The sequence below is a fragment of the Hippichthys cyanospilos genome, chromosome 21, assembly GCF_059441005.1.
Source record: "Hippichthys cyanospilos isolate Australia breed blue-spotted pipefish chromosome 21, RoL_Hcya_1.0, whole genome shotgun sequence".
Classification (NCBI taxonomy): Eukaryota; Metazoa; Chordata; class Actinopteri; order Syngnathiformes; family Syngnathidae; genus Hippichthys; species Hippichthys cyanospilos.
The window spans coordinates 8,442,152-8,464,826 of NC_142389.1; the positions used below are offsets into that span (position 1 = coordinate 8,442,152).

The 22,675-nt window shown below is 38.0% G+C and overlaps 1 protein-coding gene across 2 annotated transcripts; it reads right to left on the bottom strand.

Annotated features, from left to right (window-relative positions):
- Positions 1-419: 419 nt before the first annotated feature.
- On the bottom strand, positions 420-22,508 carry hycc1 (hyccin PI4KA lipid kinase complex subunit 1). Of its 2 annotated transcripts, XM_088405440.1 has the most exons (13): positions 22,327-22,508; positions 13,281-13,362; positions 12,350-12,451; positions 12,052-12,231; positions 10,439-10,519; positions 10,246-10,361; positions 8,680-8,775; positions 8,326-8,442; positions 8,139-8,226; positions 6,414-6,576; positions 5,001-5,271; positions 4,931-4,968; positions 420-2,180 (listed from the first exon to the last, which is right to left on the bottom strand). In XM_088405440.1, exons 2-13 carry the CDS (start codon positions 13,329-13,331, stop codon positions 1,681-1,683), a joined length of 1,803 nt encoding a protein of 600 aa, XP_088261566.1. In that variant the 5' UTR covers positions 13,332-13,362; positions 22,327-22,508; the 3' UTR covers positions 420-1,680. The 2 variants fall into 2 exon arrangements, with proteins under 2 accessions (XP_088261566.1, XP_088261565.1); XM_088405439.1 differs by lacking the exons at positions 4,931-4,968; positions 5,001-5,271.
- Positions 22,509-22,675: the final 167 nt, after the last annotated feature.

Genomic DNA, 22,675 nt, shown 5'->3' on the forward strand with positions numbered 1-22,675 from the left:
TTAATTGTGCTGTATTTGGTTGAATTTTGGTGGGTATATCACACTTATTTATTTTCCTTTGACTTTTTTTTCACACCTCATCGAAAATAGTGGTTTCGGGTTATGATATACTATATTGTATTGATGTATAAAATGAATTATAATTCGTGCACGCGTTTTTACATTTCTCTGCACACATTCGTTTGTAGACAATAATAAAGATAAATATTACAAAAATGTCAAAACGAGTAAGCAACGAGCATTGAAAAAAAAAAAAACTACAATTGAGTGTTAACATTTTTACTCCACATTTAAACCCATCCGTCCATCTATTAAATCAGCTGATAAACTGGAACAAGAGTTGACTTTTGGGGGAAAGAAATAGTACACCCTGGACTGGTCAGCAGCCAACCTCAATCACTATTCCGGTCAAAGTTAAATATGAGTCAAAAGAAACACTTTATTTCCAGAATCATTGAGCTGCACATACTTAGACATATAAAAAGGCCAATAAAAACATCTTTAAACAACAGAATGATGTACAACAAAATCATAACCGGTCACAATTTGTAAACTTACGCACTGAAACACATTGATTGTCCATTCAAATTATGTACATCAAACCGTTAATAGTACACATACAGTACGACATTTTACACTGGTGGTAGAAGTGGCGTTAGTAGGATGTTTTTCGGATGGGTTGACTTGGAACACAGGAACAGACCGCTGAAATACTTCAAATAACTGCCATGGTGGCCAGATGAGATATTAAATAAACAATCCACAGGATTTATTACAAACACAACATACCTTCTTTCGGGATTGATGACCGTTACTCTATTATAAATATATAATTAGCCTTTCAAGTGCAAAACTTAATACCTTCTTATGGGTCAAAACATACTTGTATTCATTTTAAGGTTTAATCTGCGTTGTTATTGCTCATCAGAACAACAATACTGATTGCGTTAAAAATTGATTTGTATTACTAACTAGTGGTTTTTTCATACTTTTGAGAGGAATGCAGATTTTTTTTTTAAATATGTATATAAAGAAGCCTACAGTATCTGTTACTGGACCAAAGTGCAAACAGATCACAACGTTTAGGTTAAAATATATTTATCCAAACACTGAAGGTAAGGTTTGTATTGCTATGCAGGTGAAGGAGTTATCCTTAAATTGGAAAGAAAAAAAAAGCAGCAGAAACATTTTGCTCTATGAATCACGAGATTTACACCTTCATTCAATCAGCAGCTTTTACACAGCCCCCCCAAAATAATTTTAAAATACTACAGAAAGCACTCCCCCTCCAACACAAATACACAAAAAAAGTTCTCCCATAAAGGTGAGCAGGGGAAAAGGTGAATGTATGGAAAAGGCATGCCATTTAAAAATATTTTCTGAATACTTTTGCACACAGTGTTAAGTGATGAGTTTTAAAATGTACCAGCAGGTTAAAATTTCTTCCTGACGTGGATGTAAAGCAAATTAAGAAAAAAAAAATCTTCAAGGTGACGACATGCTCCCTTCACGTCACAAAAAAAAAAACAAAAAAAACGCCACATTAGAGCAAAGAGGAAAAAAAAAAAAAAAAAAAAAAAAAAGAAGAAGAGTGGTCCCATTTGGTTGACATGGCTTACAGTTCCGGGTTACTGGTGCAGAATCACAGGATCAGATCCAAAGGTTCATCATGATACCATTTCAAAGGTCCGAGCCGAAGTGCACGCTGATGCTCGGCGAGCGCTGCGTGTGGTTTAAAAAGGCCGCGCCGTCCTCCTGCAGGCCGCACGAGTAATGGCCGCCTTCGGGGACGGCGTGGTTTCCGGAAGCTGGCGCCGTACCGGCTGCTACCTGCTCAAACGAGCGGGAGAACACGGCGCTGGCCGTGCGGGTCAGGCTGGTGAGAGCTCCCGCTTTGGGTACCGACTGGCTGGAGGTGAGCGTGAGGCGCTTGACGGACGACTCGGCGGTCTCGCTGGAAGCCCGGCCGGTCAGGGGCGGGCCGGCTTCTTTGTCCTTGCTGCCGCGCCCGCCCAGGCGACATTTCTTCATGGCCTTAGCCCCCAGGTTTAACGTGGTCACGCTGTTGCTGATGGTGATGATGGGTGGGTTTGGGTCGGGCGCCGACCCGCTGGGCCACGGACTTTCATCCGCCTCTGAAATATCCATCAGCTCATCCGGGGAACCCAGATCCACTGCGTCTGTGGTAGCCACGGAGTAAAACAAGCAGTGGGATTAAATAAAACAATTTGCATGAAATGGAAAGAACTTTTTTGTCATTGAGCCTATGAAGTTCTGTTAAAATGTTTTGCCGCAAATGGTAACACTGCTTGGAGAGCACTGCTTTGGACAAAGGGAGTGATAGGAAAAATGAAGCTTCACGAAGCACCTGTGTTTTTGTTTCATTCCTCTAGATGGTGCTCCTGGTTTAACAATAAACACTGGTTCAGTGGAAATGTATTAAATTTCACCATTTCTTTAAACCAAGAGTGCATATAATAAAATATACAGAATATATCACAAGTGCTTCATAAAGCTTTGCTTGCCCATGAAAGGTCATTCATGCCAAATCGCCAGGTGGGTTTAACAAAGTTGATATGATATTATTTAAAGTTTTTGTAAAAGTTTATAGTGATAGCAAAAACTAACATTTTGGTTCAATTGGAGCAGCGATACGGGCGCTACAGCCTGGCAAGTTTGGACAGTTTTGGCAAAAAGGTGAGTGTTTCCCAGGAACTTTAATTATTTGTTATATTTATTTATATATTAAAAAAAAAAAAAAGAAGTGGTCAGATTATCAAATAAGACCTAATACATGTTATCTGTATTATGTGTATGTTATATATGGATACTTACGTGATATCATTATTGTTATGTATAAATATTACAATTATTATCATCATGATTATAATTAATATGGACAAGGTCACATGATCAACAAGGTCAATTTCAATGTCAAATTATCAATCAAAAGGTCATATTACTACAATATGCTATTTTTTGGGGGTGATTTGACATGGGATGACCTCAAAACTGCAGTCAGGCATGAGCTGCATAGTAAAAGTCCTAAATCGATATTTTACCTAGCCATTTTCAGCAGCAAAAAGTAATGGAGATTTCCATGTCTGTCTGAACCATAATGCTTCCTTGAATTTCATATTATTTTTCATGCACAATTCATTTCTTTAAAAAACGCATTTTAACACTTGCTTTTGACAGAAAATGACATCGGTTGCTCAGAGCTCAGGTAAGAACCAATTACAGCTCACTTAAGTTTGGTCAGCTTGTGAATGTAACATGACCAAAATAAGAAAAAGAGGTGAGCCATGAGCTTCTTGAGCACTAAAGAATAATTCTGAAATTATAGACAGATTTTTTTTTTTTTACTGCGTAAAATGGCTAAATAAGTATGGCTTCAGATATGTCCTCCAGCAGGTGGCGGCAAAACAACATCATAACAGCCTCAAGAGAGGATTTTTTTTTTAAGCTTAGTCAAACGACGGCGTTTTTATTATTATTGCCAAGGGTGTGACGTGTATTCCCACAAGAGGCGGGGAGGACAGTGTTGAGGACATAAGCCTAGAAAACGACACAAAGGGAAAGTGAAGAAGGCAACTGCAAAATACGTTCACGTTAGTATTTCACAACACATTCTTTTGCATCCCCTCACAAAACAGTTAAAGCTGGTAAACAGAAATGCAGGCTTCTGTTAATTTATCCAACGCTTTGATTGATTGTTTAATTGCACACAAGCTTAAAATAAAATAATAATTACAAAAAAAAAAAAAAAAATCCTGCATGTCTGTACCCAGCTTGAATCTAATTAAAATGTGTCCAGGTGCAACCCAGGAGTGCTGTCAAGGAGGCACAAAATTTGCTGGAAGAGCCCACCCAAAAAAAAAACATCACGCAGCTGTGATTAGGACACTTTGTTTTGTGATGAATTAGAAGGAACATTCGCAGGAAATTGTGAGGAATTTTGAGCCACAGGAAACAGTGAGTCAAAGCTGTCGGATCGGCAGATGAAGAGTGCAAATTAGGGCCGAACAATATTGTAATTAAAATTAGTCGATCATTTTTTCCAAGGTTCTCTTCGTGTTTTTTTTAAACATGAAATAATTACACTATAGAAATGACAGTTGGACTGTGCAATAAATCTGTCATTTTAAAAGTCGACAATTTGAGAATTAGCTCAGGTGTGATCGATATTTTACATGAGTGGCAGAATGCTGGTTGGCTGGTTTACGGAATGTGTTTGCAATAGTTAGTCGCTAATTACTTAATTGTGCCATCTAATCAAGTAATGCGCGAGCCAGGAATGTAAGGTTCACCTTAAAACGGATTTAAAAATCAGTTTAGATTATTGATGTCTGCACAGGTTTTATTTTTTAGTAAACCAAACCTTATTTGAATAAATATTTGTTGGGTTTGTTATGTTGATTAAAATCGTAATGTGCAGAATGGTTAAAATATTCCAGATTTTTTGGGGGGCCGTATCACCTTGCTCTAATTATCTACATCAATTCAGGATTATTAATTTAATCTTTGCTTGCTATCTTTGTGTTCACTTTGACAACTTCACAATATCCTACTGAACAAGAGTGATGTGCTGTAAAAATAAGTAAATCATAAATCAGATTAAGAGTAATGCAAACAAAACTGGGCCATATTTCTTCGACATCAAGATTCATGAGAGGAATACGTGTAGACTTATTCAGACAACGCACTGTATAAAATACATATTGTAAATCATATGTAGTTTTTTGTTTCCAAATTGCATCCTTTGCAATTTGAAAACTGCTTTTCACTAAACTGAGATGTCAATGTGAATTTGATTAATTGTTCAGCCCTAGTGCAAACAGGTGAAAAAAGGAGTGGTTAAAAAGGTAAAAAAAAAAGGGGGGGGGAAATCAAAATGCGACTTTTCAGACCACACCCCAGAGACAGTTACCTAGGTTACCCCAGGAGTGGGGCAAAGGGGAGGAGGGGCTTAGTGCTGGCTCCTCCCTATGGAGGCCGACCCAGAACTCTCATTTTCCAACATTCGCCTCAAAGACTTCTGCCTCCTGACCTCCTGCCCCCGTGTGCTGGATTCATGAATTCGGGGGTCCGGGCTGACCTCGGGAGCACCGGCCAAAGTTTCGCCATCCGGGTGGGTGCGGCCGTCAGAGCGCGGTCGCATGGAGTCTCCGTTGGGCATTCGCTCACTGCTCACGCCTGTCACACTGATATCGGGGATGGCCACGCCCACCAGTGTGGCCTCACTGTCTACACTCACCTCCTGGGACTCTGCTAGTGCGGCAGAGGGGGTTTGAAAACAAACATGCACAAACGTGAAAAAGAAAAAAGGCAATGTGCACAGGTGCACATGACCGTGACAAAACAGAATATGAGTAATTAATGCGATAACAAAATGATAAAGACAAAAATAGAAGAACACAACGTGATCAAAATATGCTGTGGAAATGAAAATTTGCATGAAATCTTAACAAAATGAATAACATGACAAAAAGTATTTGAGCCAATGAGCACTATGCAGAAGTTTTGTCAGGTGATCTGCTCGTATAAAATTAATTTAAATACTACACAAACCGTGCACAGTGAAACTATCCTGCAATGCAGATTCGAGTGACGCAATCTTTTTTTTATTTTGCTTAATGCAGAGAAGCCTAAATAAAAAAAGATACCTAATGAGTCACTTATTTATGAAAGCTTTTTTTATCTGAAAAAAAACTCTATAAAATAAAAAAAATGAATGAATTAATTAGATTTATATTATTGCCAAAGAGAACTATTGTTTTAGATTTCATGATTCCATTTAAGTTTGACTTCTTGTAACAAATTACTCACAAAAACAGGGGTTCTACTGTAAAAAATAAAATATGTCCGTGATGAAAAACAGTCTAAATCTTCCACATTGTCCCTTTAAGCGAGAGAGAATGCATCATTTACTCAAAGTGAAATTATACAATGCCTCTGATTTCTTGAAAGTAAAAAGGGAATACTGTACTTTAAAATACGTGTTTTAATAGGTTTCCATGGTTTTCAAGGGTATGATAACTTACGATATTCACTTCCAGTCCAGTAAAAAAATTCTCCTTGACCTCTACAGCTATCAATGGCAGTGAGGGAAGGAACTGTTTAAAAAAAAATATGGCTTTCACCTAAGGTCCAAAACATATTCAGGGCAAACCGAATTTCACTGTACACAGGTTTGGCATTAGTATCAAGAACAAAGCCGGCTGCATTTCATAATATGAAAAAGGAAACAAAAAGGGTGATGAATGACAATAACACCTGACAGCAACTAAGACACAGTGAAATGATCGAGGGATGAAAGTCTTGCTCTCCTTTAACTGCGCATCTCATCCGTGTTTTTTTCTTCTGTCCACACTAATTTCAAACCACCATGACCAGGCGTGTGCAAAGCTCACCGTGTCTTTTCCAGCGATGCCCCCTAATCGAGAGAGAAGTGACGGCATTTCGAGAGATCCTGGAAGCAGTGGGCGTGATCTCCACCTGGATGCTCCGAGCACCCTCCTTGGTGTTGCTTTTCAGAGCTGCGCCTTGCTGTGTCGACTTGATGGCGTTCCCCACCTGATGGATGGGAAAAAGCACACGATATTAACTAGGACAGCGTTAGGGCTGTGGGCAAGATCACTGCAATAATGTTGCTCTAATTTGCAGCTGTGCTGCAGCCTGTGGCCATCCAACATCACTGTGATCGCCATAATTATAAAACCTTTTCATCCACAAATGACACTAAATACAATGACAAATATTATGTATGCTAAAACCACATCAGTATACTAATATGAAATGCTTATTTGCAAGTGTAAACTGCATCGAAACCTATTTCTTATCTTAGCCATTATGTTGATGCTTTTTTTTTCCACAAATGGTTAAGTGATAAATTTAATTCTACTCTAGCCACTGGCTTAGTAATTAGTTGCACTGGGGGGGAAAAGAGGTCGACCAAGTCAGGTACTGTTTTTTAAAAATATCCGCCTCAAAACTCACTTAGAACCATGTTTGGCAAACCGTTTTCTACACAGACCTTTCATAATGGCGGCAAGTGAGAAAGACACCCCCCCCATTCCCCCCGAAAACTTGTTTGTGATCATTTCCAATTAGAAAAACTGAAAAACAAAAACAAAGCCCTGTTCAATTATTGCAAAGTGGAAAAGGCGTACCACAGCAGTATTCGAGGAAAAAAAAGACACTTCTGCAAAGTGTTAAGTACCGTGTGGCCTACCAATACAACAAACTGGAGACCTGCTAGCCAAACCTTAGCCCATTTTATCTTAACTTGCTAAGATGAATGCAAGTACTATTTCTTTGTTATGAGAGTATAGGAAATAATGGTTTTGATAATGATCATGACACCGCAATACACAAAGAAGAAAGGGTGCAATTTGAGTTCATCATGTACATTCTTACTTTTGTCGACCGTATAAATTAATCCATTGAATGAGGGAACACTAATAATTTGACAGATGAATAACAGAAAATTTTCCCCAAGCAAAATGAACAAAAACATTACTGTCAACACTTTTAGTTTGCTGAACAAGCCATCCATGTGACTATGACAAACAACCACCAAGATCTCCCCCATAATCCTATTTCTTTCAGATTTATTCGCGAGTTTAAAGCGGCCGAGTTAAGAGTATTTACAAGTCTTTACACTCTGTGCAAATTCTTAAAATGAACAATGTGATAATCCCAGGACAATGTATCTTTTCTTTAAATGAGAGGACACTGCACACTTATTTCTCATATTTTGGATTAACCAGGAAAGCTACGCAAGAGTGTAAAAAATGAAATCACCTGTGAGTATGACACATTATAATTTCATGAATTGAAAACAATTTAGCGAAATCCATAAATAATGCGTTGTTATTATTGTGGAGGAATGCGCCTGGACTGGTGTAGTAATACTGAAGGCTTACGTTCAATCTGCTTCCCCCACGAGGATTACAGCTAAACACAGCAGAGTGCAAAGCATGTAAATAATCTAGTGGGATTACGCACAGTTTGCAGTCTGACACAGACCAACACAATACAGCATAGTGTGCTGTGTATGAAGCCAATATAGAGCCTGAGCATGTGTGTCTGCTTCACATGCTCACACGCTCCTTACGATTTATAACTGTACTCACCAACAGTGCTTCGGGGAACAACTCCAGCTGGGCCCGATACAGGACATCGTCCAAAGCTTTGGATCCGAGCTCTGCTTCCCCGTTACACCTACACACAATCCATGTGGGAGATTAATCATCAGACTTGAAATACTGTGACCTGCATTATAAACATGTTATAAAAAGTAGATAAAGAGAATGCACTCACAATGCATAGTGTATCCCTGTGAGGAGCTGAACCAAAAACTCTGATGTAACCGTCATCCGTGTGCTAATACCTTTATAGCGCCGTATCTGCTGCCGTGGGTAACCGCATATACACACTCTGGAGTATAAGCGACAACAAAAATATGAGAAGTTGAATCGGGGAAGTTGCACATGACGACCATGACTCCATTAGGGCAAAAAATCTAGTACACAAAGCCTATGATTCAAAGTATGAACAGCCGCTCCAAAACATTCTACAGAAAATGCACTTTTGATTGAAAGTTTTGTTAGGGTAGAAAATATAGCACATAATACAAGTCTATTCAGAAATTCTGGGTCATGCGTGTGTATGGACCTGGAGCTGATCTGGCAGAGGGACTGGAGCGAAGTGGAGCTCATGTAGCTGAGAGCAGCATTGTAGCACAGCAATAAGAAGGTCAGCACCTCAAATCTGGGGGGGGGGGGGCACAATACAAGCTTTGATTACAACACAGTGCATCATTCATATCAACAATAAATTAAAAAATAATATTTAGGAGACCTAAATAAAAGACTTTTTGGGGGGGGTGGGGTGGGGGGGGGGGGGGCAACAAAAAAAGTAGGATTCTTCATGATTTTGGGGTGGCCAGCAACCCCAAATATTACTTTAATTGATGCACCCCCTTACTGGGCAGATAAATGATATCATTATGAAGATTAATTAGGTTACTATTATGGTTGTAAGTAATTGATTTTCACCCTTGCGTGAGTTTATTTATTTTATTTATTTTTTTGTGAAACTAATTTATTGATAGTGGTAGTAGTAGCCGTGACTATTAGTGGCATCCATAAAGTATATGTGTATCAAGATTCAAGCGGTTCAAACTCTACAATTTTGGGGAGTATTTTTTTTTTCCACATCCAATATTTAAATTGTGTTGCAGCCCTTGTCAAATATTTTTCATACATGTCATAGGCTGCAAAAGGCCACTGTGCCATGTCTTGCACACCACAATGTAATCATGCTATACTGTACTGTACTTCTAATGATGACTTTCATGTCACTTCAAATTTCAGTTGGCCAACCAACATAGATCTTGAGGCCAAGCTGTGAGGTCAAAGCATGACCTCCTTGGTTTGGCAGCCTTGGGGTTCCCAAAATGGCATGACAGATCCCCCAAAAGCAAAATGGCAGCTTCAAAACTAACACAGCTAGACAGTTGATTTTGGCCATTATTAAAATATGTCCAAAATAGCTGCTGGATGCATTCGATAGTTCATGGCTAAATCTGTTTGGGGAGCAAATAGTACATAGTAAATAGAGATGGGATTCCAAACAGTTTTAGAAATTGTAGAGAATTATTGTCAGTCTGATTGACCAATATTTTACCATACATTTCTTCAGTTGTTATTTTTCCCATAAACTTTTTTCAATGACACAAAATGACTTCAGACCCACAGAAGATGCATTTAAACCAGCCATGCATGATCAGTGGCAAAGAAATCAGACTGCCCTTGGGGGCACTCGAGTGCTGCTAGCTAGTGGCTAGTTTATGCTAGATTCTGTGCTATATGCGGGCAACAGGCGCCATTCAATAAATGTAGATGTCATTGATTGGATTTTTTGCTCCCCAAATTGGCAATTGAACACAATTTCAGAACAATGCAGTGTAGAAAGTCAAGTCACAGTTATTGCGACATGCTTCCGGGTAGAACGTCAAAATAAAGGTTTGAAGGCACTCATGTACATACATACATTAATTGGTATGGTAAAGTTTATTTTGAAGTTTTGTCTGGCCTTCTCACCACGTTTGGCAGAATGTTATACGGGCATGCAGGGTTGCAGGACAGCAAGCCCCCTATAAATGAATGTAATGCAGGGATGAGACGTTTCGTGCTGTTCTAGTTGTACGAGATCTTATTCCATGGCTACAATTCTCACCTGTTTTGTGCAGTGAAGTTTTCTCTCTGGAGGAGTGGCCCACTGTACACCACCCTGGTCAAGCCATGATTGGCAAGGGCCCCTTCTGTCAGGGCCATAGAGCCGATGGCGGATGGCTGAAAAGTCAAGATGACATTTACAGGCTGAACATTTCTCTTCGGGAAGTGAATTTCTTTTTCCGTCGGAACCTTACCTCGTGGTACACGGAGGGTTTGGAGAGGGAAGGAACCGTGAAAGATAACACTTTACTCTGCCCATCTTTATCAACTATTTCCTGGGGGGGAATATCGACAGAGAACATTTGTAGGTGAGGAAAATAGATTTTGGTCTGTGTAAACAATATACCGCAAAGATCTTGTTGTCCAGAAAATCTCATTCCTAATGTGTGGGTGTTAGTGAGAGGGAAAGCGTTTTTCTGTCTGCGCGCTTTTGTGTGTACACCCACACAAACACACCTCAGGGTTTGTGTGCCTCCTGAGTGCTTGTTAATGTCAGATCAATTATAAGGAGGCGAGCAATGTGCGCCGAGTGACACATGACCTATTCTGCTATGCATACAGGAACTGAGTATCATCAGTCCATGTGAATAAGCTGCACACAAACATGTAAAAAGCTGTGATGTTTTATAACTTAATATATCAATGAAAATAACATTTATATATATATATATATATATATATATATATATATATATATATATATATATATATATATATATATATATATATGTGAGTGTGTGTGTTTAAATCTTACAGATTAAGAATTGTGCTGAAATGAAGCCAAAATGGACTCATATAAAAGACAGGTTTGTTTCAATTACAGCTGTCAATTTCATTTTGATTTAACAATAGTAATCGTTCTCTTTCATGAAGGACGAAAGAATCCTGAACATTTTAACTGATGAGAGGCTGACATTCTGATGATTTGGAACGACCAATATAATTCTTGATTTTTGATTAGTTGTTGGCTAATTTTTGCCAATTTACTATAAATGCAAATTAATCTGTATCTTTACCACGGCAACTTTTCATGAAACAACATTTTAAGTTGTGTAAAATTCACTTTGTAATAACTGAATGTATACGGACACTAAAATAATAAATAAAACACACATACAGTACAGGCTATAAATTAAAAGGGCCATAACATGAAAAGTAAACTTTTTGGAGCTAAACACGCCCAAAGTATTATTTTCCTTCATTGATGCATTTCTAAGCCTTCCTTGCTTATTCTGCTCTCTCACACCGGCCCCACCCGTGAAGATGAAAACGGCCTTGAAGTGCACTTATAACGACAGGAGTGAGACAGGAGCAATTAGTATCTCCCCGCACCACCTGTGCAAGAGAAATTACATGCAGACCTTATCCACGTCTTTTAGTTCCGTTATGGTTCCGGAGTTGAGGAGGAAAGAATTTGCACCGAGTCGACCAAGTAAACAACAACGTTTCATTTATTAGCTGCAACGTTTTATGTAGAAATGCTGCTGCACACCGGATGATTAGCGTCAGTTGTAAATAACTCACCAGCGGGCGTAACCATTGTTATGAGGACCGATTTGATAGAAGGACCGTGTGTTAGAGCGGCCGCTGCTTTGCATTTTAATGTTAGTAAATTGCCTGTTTTTGGCCCCGTTATTCATGCCGTTGCAGTATTCTTAATCAACCACGAGCCTCGTGAGGACGAGCGGTCATCTCCTTTGGGATGTTGGATTTAAATTTGATTAAAAGTTCAGCCCGAATACAAACATACCAATCACACTCACACACACACACACACACACACACACACACACACACACTCCCCTACCAAGTTGTAAATGCCCAGCAGCAGGGCCTCGATGCAGCCTGAGGTGTGGGGGTCCCTGGCTGCGCTGACAGACAGAAGGCTCCACAGGAGCTCCGGGAGGAACTGAAGAGTGAAACGCTGCAGCTGCGGCTCACCGCTCCGATAAAACTCAAATAACTGGTGGCACACTGGCTCCAGCAGCTGAGGATGATAGAAAACACAACAAATCAAAACCAAAGCACGAGTTGTCTCAAATATTACATAACCAGTGGACTTCATGCGCAGAATACGGATATATTTGGAAAGGTTGCATCCATACTTCACTGTAATTCTCCCGGATGACTTTGTAGAGTGCAGGGACAAGGGCACCTTTGTCTTTAAGTGATGCAGCATAGACTGACACGGCGCTGTCAGGCAAGGTCTGAAATACACAGAATAAATTTGCTAACATTTAAACTTATAAGTATGATTTTTAAGGTGATTTTTTTTTAAATCCATGCACCTGATTTCGTGTTCTGTTAGCATTAAGCTAACAGACTTGATTCAGAATTTTTTTGTTTCACTTTTGAAAAGGAAACTACAGTTATTTTTCTGTTTTCAGCAGGATTATACAGTATATTATGTCTATAATTAATGTAACAACTATTTTTAAAATACAATTAATACCTTTAAAAACACATTTTCTACTTGTCGATTGAAAAGGACATCACAGTTCAGCTTGGGAAAGTCACATGAGCAAAAGGTGAGGCATTATTGCTTGTTGAGCATATATTATGCTCATCTTGCTCGAAAGCAATTGAAAAAATGTTTGGAGAAGGTACTTGTACATTAAATAATGTTTAAGATATAAAATTGTAGGCTAAATACATACACTTTCATGAAGGAAAAAAAAGCACCAACTTTAAAAGTACATTTTTTATATTATACTGTATATAATTTTCCAATGATGGATACAGATTTTATTTCTGCATTTTAAGTGGGAGTGATGGCAGTAAATAGGTTGGCAAATGTGACTCATTTATTATAGTAGTTGTAGTAATTGTAATGAAAAATAAGTTATGAAATTAACCACAGACAAAATAGTAACTTATTACTGCTAAAGATGACAAAAATTTGGCATCCTTTGAAAGTGAACTAAGTGGGAGGGACAAACGACACAAAAATGAATGAAAAATTATTCAAAATGTGAACAAGGGCAGTATTTCAAAACAGAAAAAATATATAGTCCATTGCATATAGCTTTACTGTACCTTATATTCTGACAGCCATTCCTCCACCACTCCTTGGTCCATAGCCAACATGTTCCTGCATCTGAAGAGGCGTCCCCTCTACCTATATAAAACAAACACAATTTAGCAGTCAGTGTACTCGCATACCACTGTCAGTTCTGTCTGAACAAAAAGGGTTTGACAGTCTATTTTGATTATGTTGTTTGATCACCACTGAGAAAAAATTCCACACTGTGATTTTGTCAGGGATGCTTGCATCTCAACCAAGACACCAACATGAGTTTGAGATATTTCCATTTTTAAAAAGTGATAAAAATAGCGTTCAACTATTGCAATGTGGAAAGGGCGGTCAAATACCAAACATGCACAGTTTGCTCATAAAATAGAACAAGAAGTTATTGACCTAAAAAGGTAACTAACAGGCAGCTCCACTCTCAAGTTTATTCACGGAATATTGTTGACGCATTGTTTTAATGTACATATAACATTATGTAGGCGTGAACTAAATGGTAGTTAATGTTTGTTGCCACTAATCGCCAGTAAAGTAATGTAAATCGCGATTGCTAACCAGTTAACATAGGCAAATTTCATTGGTGTCTAAGGCCTTGTCTACACATGACCAGACTTATTCAAACTCGCATAGGCTAATCCTCATTGTGTGTAAAAAAAAAAAAAAAAAAAAAAAAAAAAAAAAAAAAACTGTCTACATTGCTTTGTTTATTTAAAGAAATCGCTGCTACACAAATCCAGCACAATGTGCTTTCATTCATTTACAAGCATGCAAAGTTCCTAGGCGGCAGTGGCGTCGCCAAATTTTGTCCAATCAGAAAGAACTTTTGACGTCACCGGTATCTGCGTCTTTGGCGGGAAAAATAGTAGCTTGATGACGCGAATCTCCAATTTAAGCTTGTTAAATGCAACTGCAAAACTGGAGGATTGGGAACAATGTCCACTTAGGCCAGAGGTTTTGGAAGATTCAGTTTTGATTTAAAAAAAAAAAAAAGTTTGGCAAATAGGGCAAACCAGAAACATTTACCGTCAGTTAGAAAAAACACTGGCTACATTTATGCAAGGCCTAAAAGTTCGTATGGATAGAGAATAATAAATAATTAGTAGTTGTATCCACTCACTCATAATAAATCTTAGCAGAATGTTAAAATAAATGGGCGATTTATTACTCAGTTATTCAATGGAATAATCAATAAGCTAACCTTTTAAACAGATTTAATAGACCTAGGCATTTTATGTATTATCACCTAATGCCATAGACCGTTTTAACAACGGCTCAATGAACTTTTGAGAACGTTTAAAAAAAAAAAAAAAAGTTAGTAAAACCAATGTGGCTCATACTAATACAGTGTTAAAACAAACAAGCATGGATAAATGGGCAGGAGGAATGCGGAGTCCAAGTTTGGTAAGTCTTTTCACAGAGGTTGCTTAAAAGAGAAGAACAGAGGAGGTAAATATTAGAAATCCAATTATTCGTTGTTGTATTGCACAGACAATCTAATCAGGCCCATAAAACTACCTGGACTGTATTGCCTCCCTTGTGAAAAAATATGTACTAAAATGCAATAACACTTCAGCTCTGGGAGAGCTGTGGTGAAAATTAATTACGCCAAACAATATTCTTGTTATGAAATACAAATAGTTTTCCCAACATACCGTGCTATCTACTTCCATTTCACAAAGCTAGTTGCTTTATTTGGTATTTCAGTGCAGCCAGGTGTCCATTTTTGGACTGCGAATGACAAGCGGGCGGTAGGGGTGGGGGCAACGACGAGACAGACGAGACAGAACAGCCTGCATTTAGTGAAATTAGTGCATTGTGGCAGCGTGTTCTGTCACATGAAATAGGGGGTGCTGAAATCTTAGGCCTGCATTGTGGGTGTGCTTTAATAAGCAGACAGGCAAACAAAATAAGGCTGTGATTAGAGTGTGACTCAGTCTTTTTTAAAAGACTTTCCCTCTGAAGGGTTTATTTTCCCAACCATCTTGTTTTTTTTTGGGTGCAATTTATAGTTAAAGGGAATGGAATCTACAAATGCAGGCAAAATGGTCGCATTAAAGGTTATTGAAAAAAAAATCCCTTTTTGATTGAGTTTCTAAAGAATTATAGTTCTCTAAAAGCTTTTAGTTGGTAAGTACAATGAAGCCATCCGCTATGGGATTTGACAAAACAGAAGAATAGAGTACGAGACTGACATATCATGAAATAACTTGGTACATACAATAAAAAAAATAAAATAAATAAAACTTTCCAAAATTAAACAGTTTCTGGCATACATTGTTCTGGTCATTATGGTGTGCATGCATTGGCCACCTGAGGCAGTATAGCAGCCTCAGCTCCTTTCAGATCCTCTGTACGGCAGTAATATTAGTTGTTGTTTGCTAAAGGATATATGCCTGTGAGTAATGGTCTATGAGCTGTCTACACGTTATACATGTGGAGCTGCAAACATTGTGTTTAAACACCATTATATAAAGGCTAAATGTTAGCATGCGTGCCTGTGAGGGATCCTGATTGCGAGTTGGGATTTAGGTAACGGACGCTAAATAGTGATTCCAAATAATGTGCAATTCTCTGATGTTTAGGAAAGATCTAAAAATTTATCAATTAATCAACTGTTTATCCATTAAACAAATTGATTTGCTGAGCTCCCTTTTTAATTAAAAAAAAAAAAAAAACCCTACCCAAATGCGTCAAAATTTCAGCTTCTCCCCAGGACATATTCTTCAAATTCTGTAATCCTCCATTTATTATAAAACATTTGATTATATTTGACAAAAAAAAAAAAAAACAATCAGTTTTTGCCCCATTTTCTGACACATTATGGATCAAACTAATGACCGAATGACACCTAGTTTGTGTATTTTCGGCAACGTCAATCTGACAGCTCCCAGTTTTTTTTTAATAAAGGAATAATACATATGCTTCAAAAATAATTGAAACAATTGTTAAATGCAGCCTTAATGTTTAGATTGACAGTAAACTTAAGCCGAGTCGCTCGAAGCCTTTTTTTGAAGAATACTTACTTACTTCATGCTTGCAAGTCAAAGCGCTAAAAAACTGAGTCTCATATCCCAAGGCACTACTGTAATTATATAACTGTGTTAGTTTACTGAAATATTGAAAATTCAGCATATCCCTGGCTACAAATTCCACAAAAAAATCATTGTCAGCGAATGTGTTAAACCACACAGTACAAAAAAAATGATGGAAGACACAAAAGCCAGCCAACAAAATAGCCTATAAATCCAGAGTAAGGAAATTGCTTGTTCTGTTGATGTACTACTAACAGCCCCGAGCAAGAAACAGAAATTCAACCGCCCGGAGATTACACAACACAGAGTAATTATGTCATAAGGAAAGTATTTGTCCTCCTGTCATCTTCCAGTTTGCTCACCCCTAGAGACAAGGATCGCGACACAAATCAATGTGAGCTGAAAATAAAGAGAAGAGCCACAAATAAATCACTCTAAATAAGTCAGAGCACAACATCAACAACCAGATGAAACATAACACTGATGTAATGGGAATTTAATGCAAAGCAATGAGAGCGAGAGGCAGATCAATTGCAAATGCAATCGGGAGAGAGATAATTGGATGTATGCTGAGACGATGGGTAACAGGGATGTATAGCACGCCCATGGGATCCATAACGCAATTCAAGTGAGACAGATGGGTCAATAAAAGAATTTCATTATGGATCTCCACTCCCCTGTGGCAACCAGACTAATAGGAACACATGAGACATACAAAAACTGCCATACAATGCTCAAACCAAATCATGTTGACCCTTTGAATTTGAATTAATATAAATTTGTGAAATGATTCAAGTTATCAGTTTTTCAGGAAGTGAGGAAGAATGTGTCATATTATCAGTGAGTGTGTTTATTAAGCGCATGGTTTGAACAAACCTGTTCCTGCGAGCGAGCAAGCAAGCTACCCACGCCTCTGTCTTTAAAGTCACGCCTGTACACAGACACATGGCATGGTCAACACACTATCCCTGGCGTCAGACTGAATCTCAAATCTCCAAAAATCACAAGGTTGTTCAATAATTAGTCAAAATAGCACCCACAAGTGTGGACTAACCAATGGAATACATTTTGGGGGGGAAAAAAAAGTCACCAAAATGTGACTATTGAGGTTTTAAATCAATGCCAGGAAAGTTGATGTCTTATGTTACAAATTATGGAAAATCGTTTGATTTTTTTATAACATCATAAAAGAATCAATGGGGAGAAAAAACAATAGGGAACTGAAATTTCCATTAGATTATTGTAACATGTAAAATTTCAAAATGCAACAATTCTGACATTTCTATGCGATTGCAGCTGGACGTGCAAGATTTCGTGTACAAAAATAATTATTGTCCAAATATTGGACCATATGAAACCACTATAATTACAGTTTTGGAAATACAATTTAATAGGATTTATTACACTGATTTTCCTTCGATTTTTGCTGCATTTAGTTGAGCGGCAGTCAAACTGTCAGCACATATAATTCTTTATTGACTTGTATTTCACCTCATGACAGTAGGTGGCGGTAGAGACCTGTTAATGACTATGTTTTAAGTGTCATCACAGACAGATTGTTCCATTTTTCAATTTTTTGTGGTTGTTAATAAATGTAACCTACATATGTATAAATAGAACTGATGCCACTGAACACTTTGAGTGGTTGAAGGAAAAAATATTAATAAATAACTTTAATCATTACACCTTTAAAAGCATTTACAAATGGGAAAAAAATGCAAAGTGTATAGTTGGCAAAGGGTGTTTTTAATCCAGAAAACTGAAATACTACTGCCACATGTGGCCAAAAAATGCAACTGCACATCCTTCTTCACGCTCCCTCGCTTATCGAGGGGGGTTACATTTTCAAAAAAACGAAATACTTGAAGTAGAGATTGAACGATTTAATCTTTTGGTGTTTTTTTTGTTTCTTTTCTAACTCTTTCAGTGCCACGGACGATAATTCTCATAATGTAAAATGCTTTATTAGTGTGCCAGGGATGAGAATTCTTATCTATGGCACCGAAAGAGTTAGTTTGTTTCTTTTGCTATAAAAAGTGCATAACAATCTAATATTTTGTATTTTATGGACTTACTTTGGTATCTTTGACTGGTCTGACTTAAAAAAAACACAAAAAAAGCAAAACAAATAAAAATAACAACGTAAACCTATAACAGAAAAGGTTAAATGAAAATCTGACAGTGAAGCGTCAATAATCGAACAACAAGGGAACACCGCATACAATTATCACATTCACATTGTTATCATGCTGTAACTTTGACAGGCTACGTCACTGAAAGAACCCAAAATTTAGATTTAATGTATTATCTTGTCTTCATGACAATATACTTTATAGTTTAATCCATTCCTGACATTCCTTTCATTCTAATCGCCACTGTCCAATTCACGCTCAACTTTGTAATGCAGAACTTAACCCTTTAAGTGCCAGAGTGACTGATTAGCGTTTTGTCTGTAATAAACAAAATTATTCAAAACTAGTTTATTTCAGGTATTATGAATGAAAAGTACGAGTGTTGCTGGTGGATACTCGAGACAAATGTTCCTACCAGTAACAATGTGGAAAAAAACAGGTATTGAGAATCCCCAAATGTCAGATTTTTATATAGATAATTTATTGCTGGTATACATGGGAACAGGTATTAGGGGAACAGGCAATAGTATTGAAAGCTACTAATGTAACAGTAGTAGCAGAGAACTGGTGAGCCCCCCGTTATTCCCTATGCACAAGCATGCTGAAATATGGGTCAGTGTTGTGATAAGAAGGTTGAAATGAGGAACTCAAGAAAAAAAGGAGGAAACAATGGAGGGGGTGGTATTAAGAGTAGGAAAGCTGCCCCAGCTGCTTTTTCCGGTGGTACAAGCTAATGTGCAAGATGAAACAAGGTAAGATTATCACAAACAGACCAATATTAGCAAAGACCGTATTGACAAAGTAAAAAGAGGTTTTTTTTTTTTTTTTTTTTTTAATTAACCCCCCTCCATTTGACTACACGTTCAGGTACTAACTGCTGAAATTAAAAGAAACAGGAAGTAAAACAATGTGTGTCTACTTTAAATCTGTTTATCATTCATTTTATTCAAATGGAAAATGGAAAAAAAACACACACAATGGGTGATTTGGACGTTTTTTGTAGGCGTTCTGTCACAAGTTGTTCATACCTTTAACAGGTGACTATTACCCTAAATCAAAAATTTTGAGGGGGAAAAAAAAAAACTTTCAACACAAGGTTAAAAATCATAATAATCAAAACCATTGCTTGGGAATTCAGTATGTTATGAATCATGTTGGGGTCATGCAACAAGCAACAGTTGGCATACATGAAACATCCAAATTGCCCGTTATCAGTTTATTTTTTTTTCCTTCCCATTTTGGAAACTAAGATTGAGAAAACAACTAATTTTTTTCCTCCCATTTTGTTTTGAAAAATGCATGAACAAATGATACACAATTATGCTTTTGTCATCTCCATTTTCCATACGATAATCTGTGACTTTGAGTGTGTCTGGCTTTACAAACGCACCGGTTAACTTGACCATATGTGGGGGCATTAAAATCCAATCCAATTAGAGATGATAGGCTCTATTAAATAAAACAAATTCCCTCCATCTCTTCACATCTCTTTCAATTCCTTTTCATCAAACTGGTGACTTGCAGCTTGTAAGGGGTGTGAGCATGAACACAAGCAAGCCATCCACCCACATCTTTCCACTCACGTTAAGAAATAAAAGATTGGTGGTGTGTGGATGAATGCATGCGGTTTTTGCTGTTCTGGAAGATGGATGGGAAGCTCTAACAGACAGGAAACCTCTTGTAGCAGCCTACGCTCATAAACTGGTGATGCATCATCATCCAATGCGATCCTTCCTCTCTCTCCAACCACTATACCTTCAATAATAGTATACGTGGTTAACGTGACAATTTTCTGCAACAGTTAGGAATAGCTTTTTAATGCCGCTATGAAATCACCGAATCCCCACTTTCAACCTTTTGCTTGAGAGAAGACAAAAAAACGCACCAGACCGTGCACAGTGAATTCAAATGTTTCACATTACACAACTTGGTTGGATAATTCACAGAACAGTAGGATTGTGTGACAAGCAGCACAACGCCGTCCTCAAGCTCCGACACCAGATTGGCTGTCAAAAAAATATCAGCAGTCCGAAGATGTAAATGCCCACGCTCAGAATAAGGCTGCCTATGGTTGCATGCATGTGCATCGCTTTTGCTAGGTATTCATTAAAAAGCATGTTATACAAATTAATTGAATTATGCTGAGAGTAGGGTTGGGTGACAAATTGATTTTATTGATTAATTTGATTTTATTTCTCATTGCAATTGTTGGGGGCAGCATCCATGGCACATTTTAACTGCACTGCTGCAAACAGAAAGGGGCTAGACAAGAAAGGAGCTTTTAGAGTCAATTGCACGGAACATTGCTAATAGCATGGTGTCACTGTCTGTTTGTGCAGCAAAAGTAGTGACTATGATTGCTAAATTTTTACCCGAGGTATAGTCATTCAAACCGCAATTACTTTGAACAAAACATTTTTTTAGTCAGCTAGTAGGCTTTATTTTTTGTATCCAGTGAATAACCACATACTAACTGAAATCCCTCTGATTTCAGCCTCACAACAGTAATTAATTATTCATTGATTCTTTTAGTCATTCATGAAAACAAATTATGACGATTATGTTTTTGCCAACATCTGCTTTTATTGTGAGAACAATGAACGGATATTGTTTATAAGCAGTTTTTGAATCATAAATACCAAATGAATGCAAATAATTGTTAAATAAACATTAATCGAGTAAATATATTTTAGTACACTTTGATGCAAAATATTTTTTGATTTGATTAATCAACATAATGTGGCTCGGTGACGCAGACGTTTGCACGTCTGCCTCATAGGTCGGGCCCAGGTTCAAATCTAACTCGGTCCTGCCTTCCTGTGTGGAGTTTGCATGTTCTCCCTGAGCCCACATACATGGCAGGTGAATTGGACATTCTAAATTGTCCAAGGTGTGACTGGGTGCGCGAATGGTTGTTTGTTTCTGTATGTCCAGAGGATAAGTGGCTAATGAAAATGAATGGATGGATAATCAACATAATAATAGATAGAATAATCAATTACTATAACTGTTCAATAATGACAGTCTAATTACTCACACTCACCCTAAAGGACAATAACCAAACACTCATATATTTGGAATAAGAAACTGGGAACATATGCAAACTCCAAACACGCTGTGCCCCCAGAATTGAGACTTTTATTATTATTTGCTTTCTGTGGTAATTAAAGTAAAAGCTACAATTGGTATAGAAAAGCAAAAGTGAAAGCAAAACTTGCTTTGAATGTCATTATCATACCTGGCATATTCGTAAATGCAAATGACATCTACTGAAGAGGAATATTTAGTACATTTCATAGAGACATGCAAAAATGATGATCGATGACTGTCTGGCTTAAATCAGGACCAAGATCACCTCTTGCAAGACTGTTTTTTAAGAGTGTGTGTGTGCATATATATCCTCTGTCAATCCGAAAGCTACATCACATGATTCACACGATGCTTGGACGGATATCACATCGTTTTACCAAAGCGCTGTGGGATGGTTTGTCTGCCAGAGAACACACCCACACAGGCTAAATCAAGAGTCCGGTGCAAAGTGTTTCACCGTGGAAAATGACACCACCGCTCTGATATGCTGCAACCGTCGCTTTAGTGTAATGGCAAATTGTGCAGCTCACATTACTCCACTGTACTAATTCGCACTTGTTTTACAAAAACTGACGGCTAACCTTGCAACGTTCATAACGTTTGTCGGTAGTAATAGTTTGCTCGGTGTCAATGTTAAATAACGCCAGTCAGGTAATAAAGATTAATCTCAGCTCGCCACACACTCTTAATCTTGCTGAATGACTTGGAACTGTCATGACGATTGCCTACAGGTTTAGCTAGTTAGCTAGCTTGGCTAAAGCCGCGACAACAACTAAAGCGGGACAAGTTTTTCTACTTACTGGCATGCTATCAGTGGAGCTCCTGCGAGGTTCGTCCTACTGCGTTCAGACAAGAAGTAAATGAGCATCACTTTCTTACTGCTTGGAATCCGCCCGCAACGTAGTAGACTTGCTTCTTCATTGTGGTTACTTTCCCCAGTCAAACCATCTTAAAGTGAGAGCTCTCAGAATCAACGGAAGGAAAAGAAAATGTGTGCCAATCACAGACGAATGGGAAGTAACATTGCCCCGCCTTCTGAATTCCTTAGCCAATCAAATTCTTTTGGTGGTCAATTCCACGATCAGTGTAGGTTGTAGCTGTCAGCGACGGCGTCGCTGTTGACGCGTGAGTGATCCGTCAGACGTATTT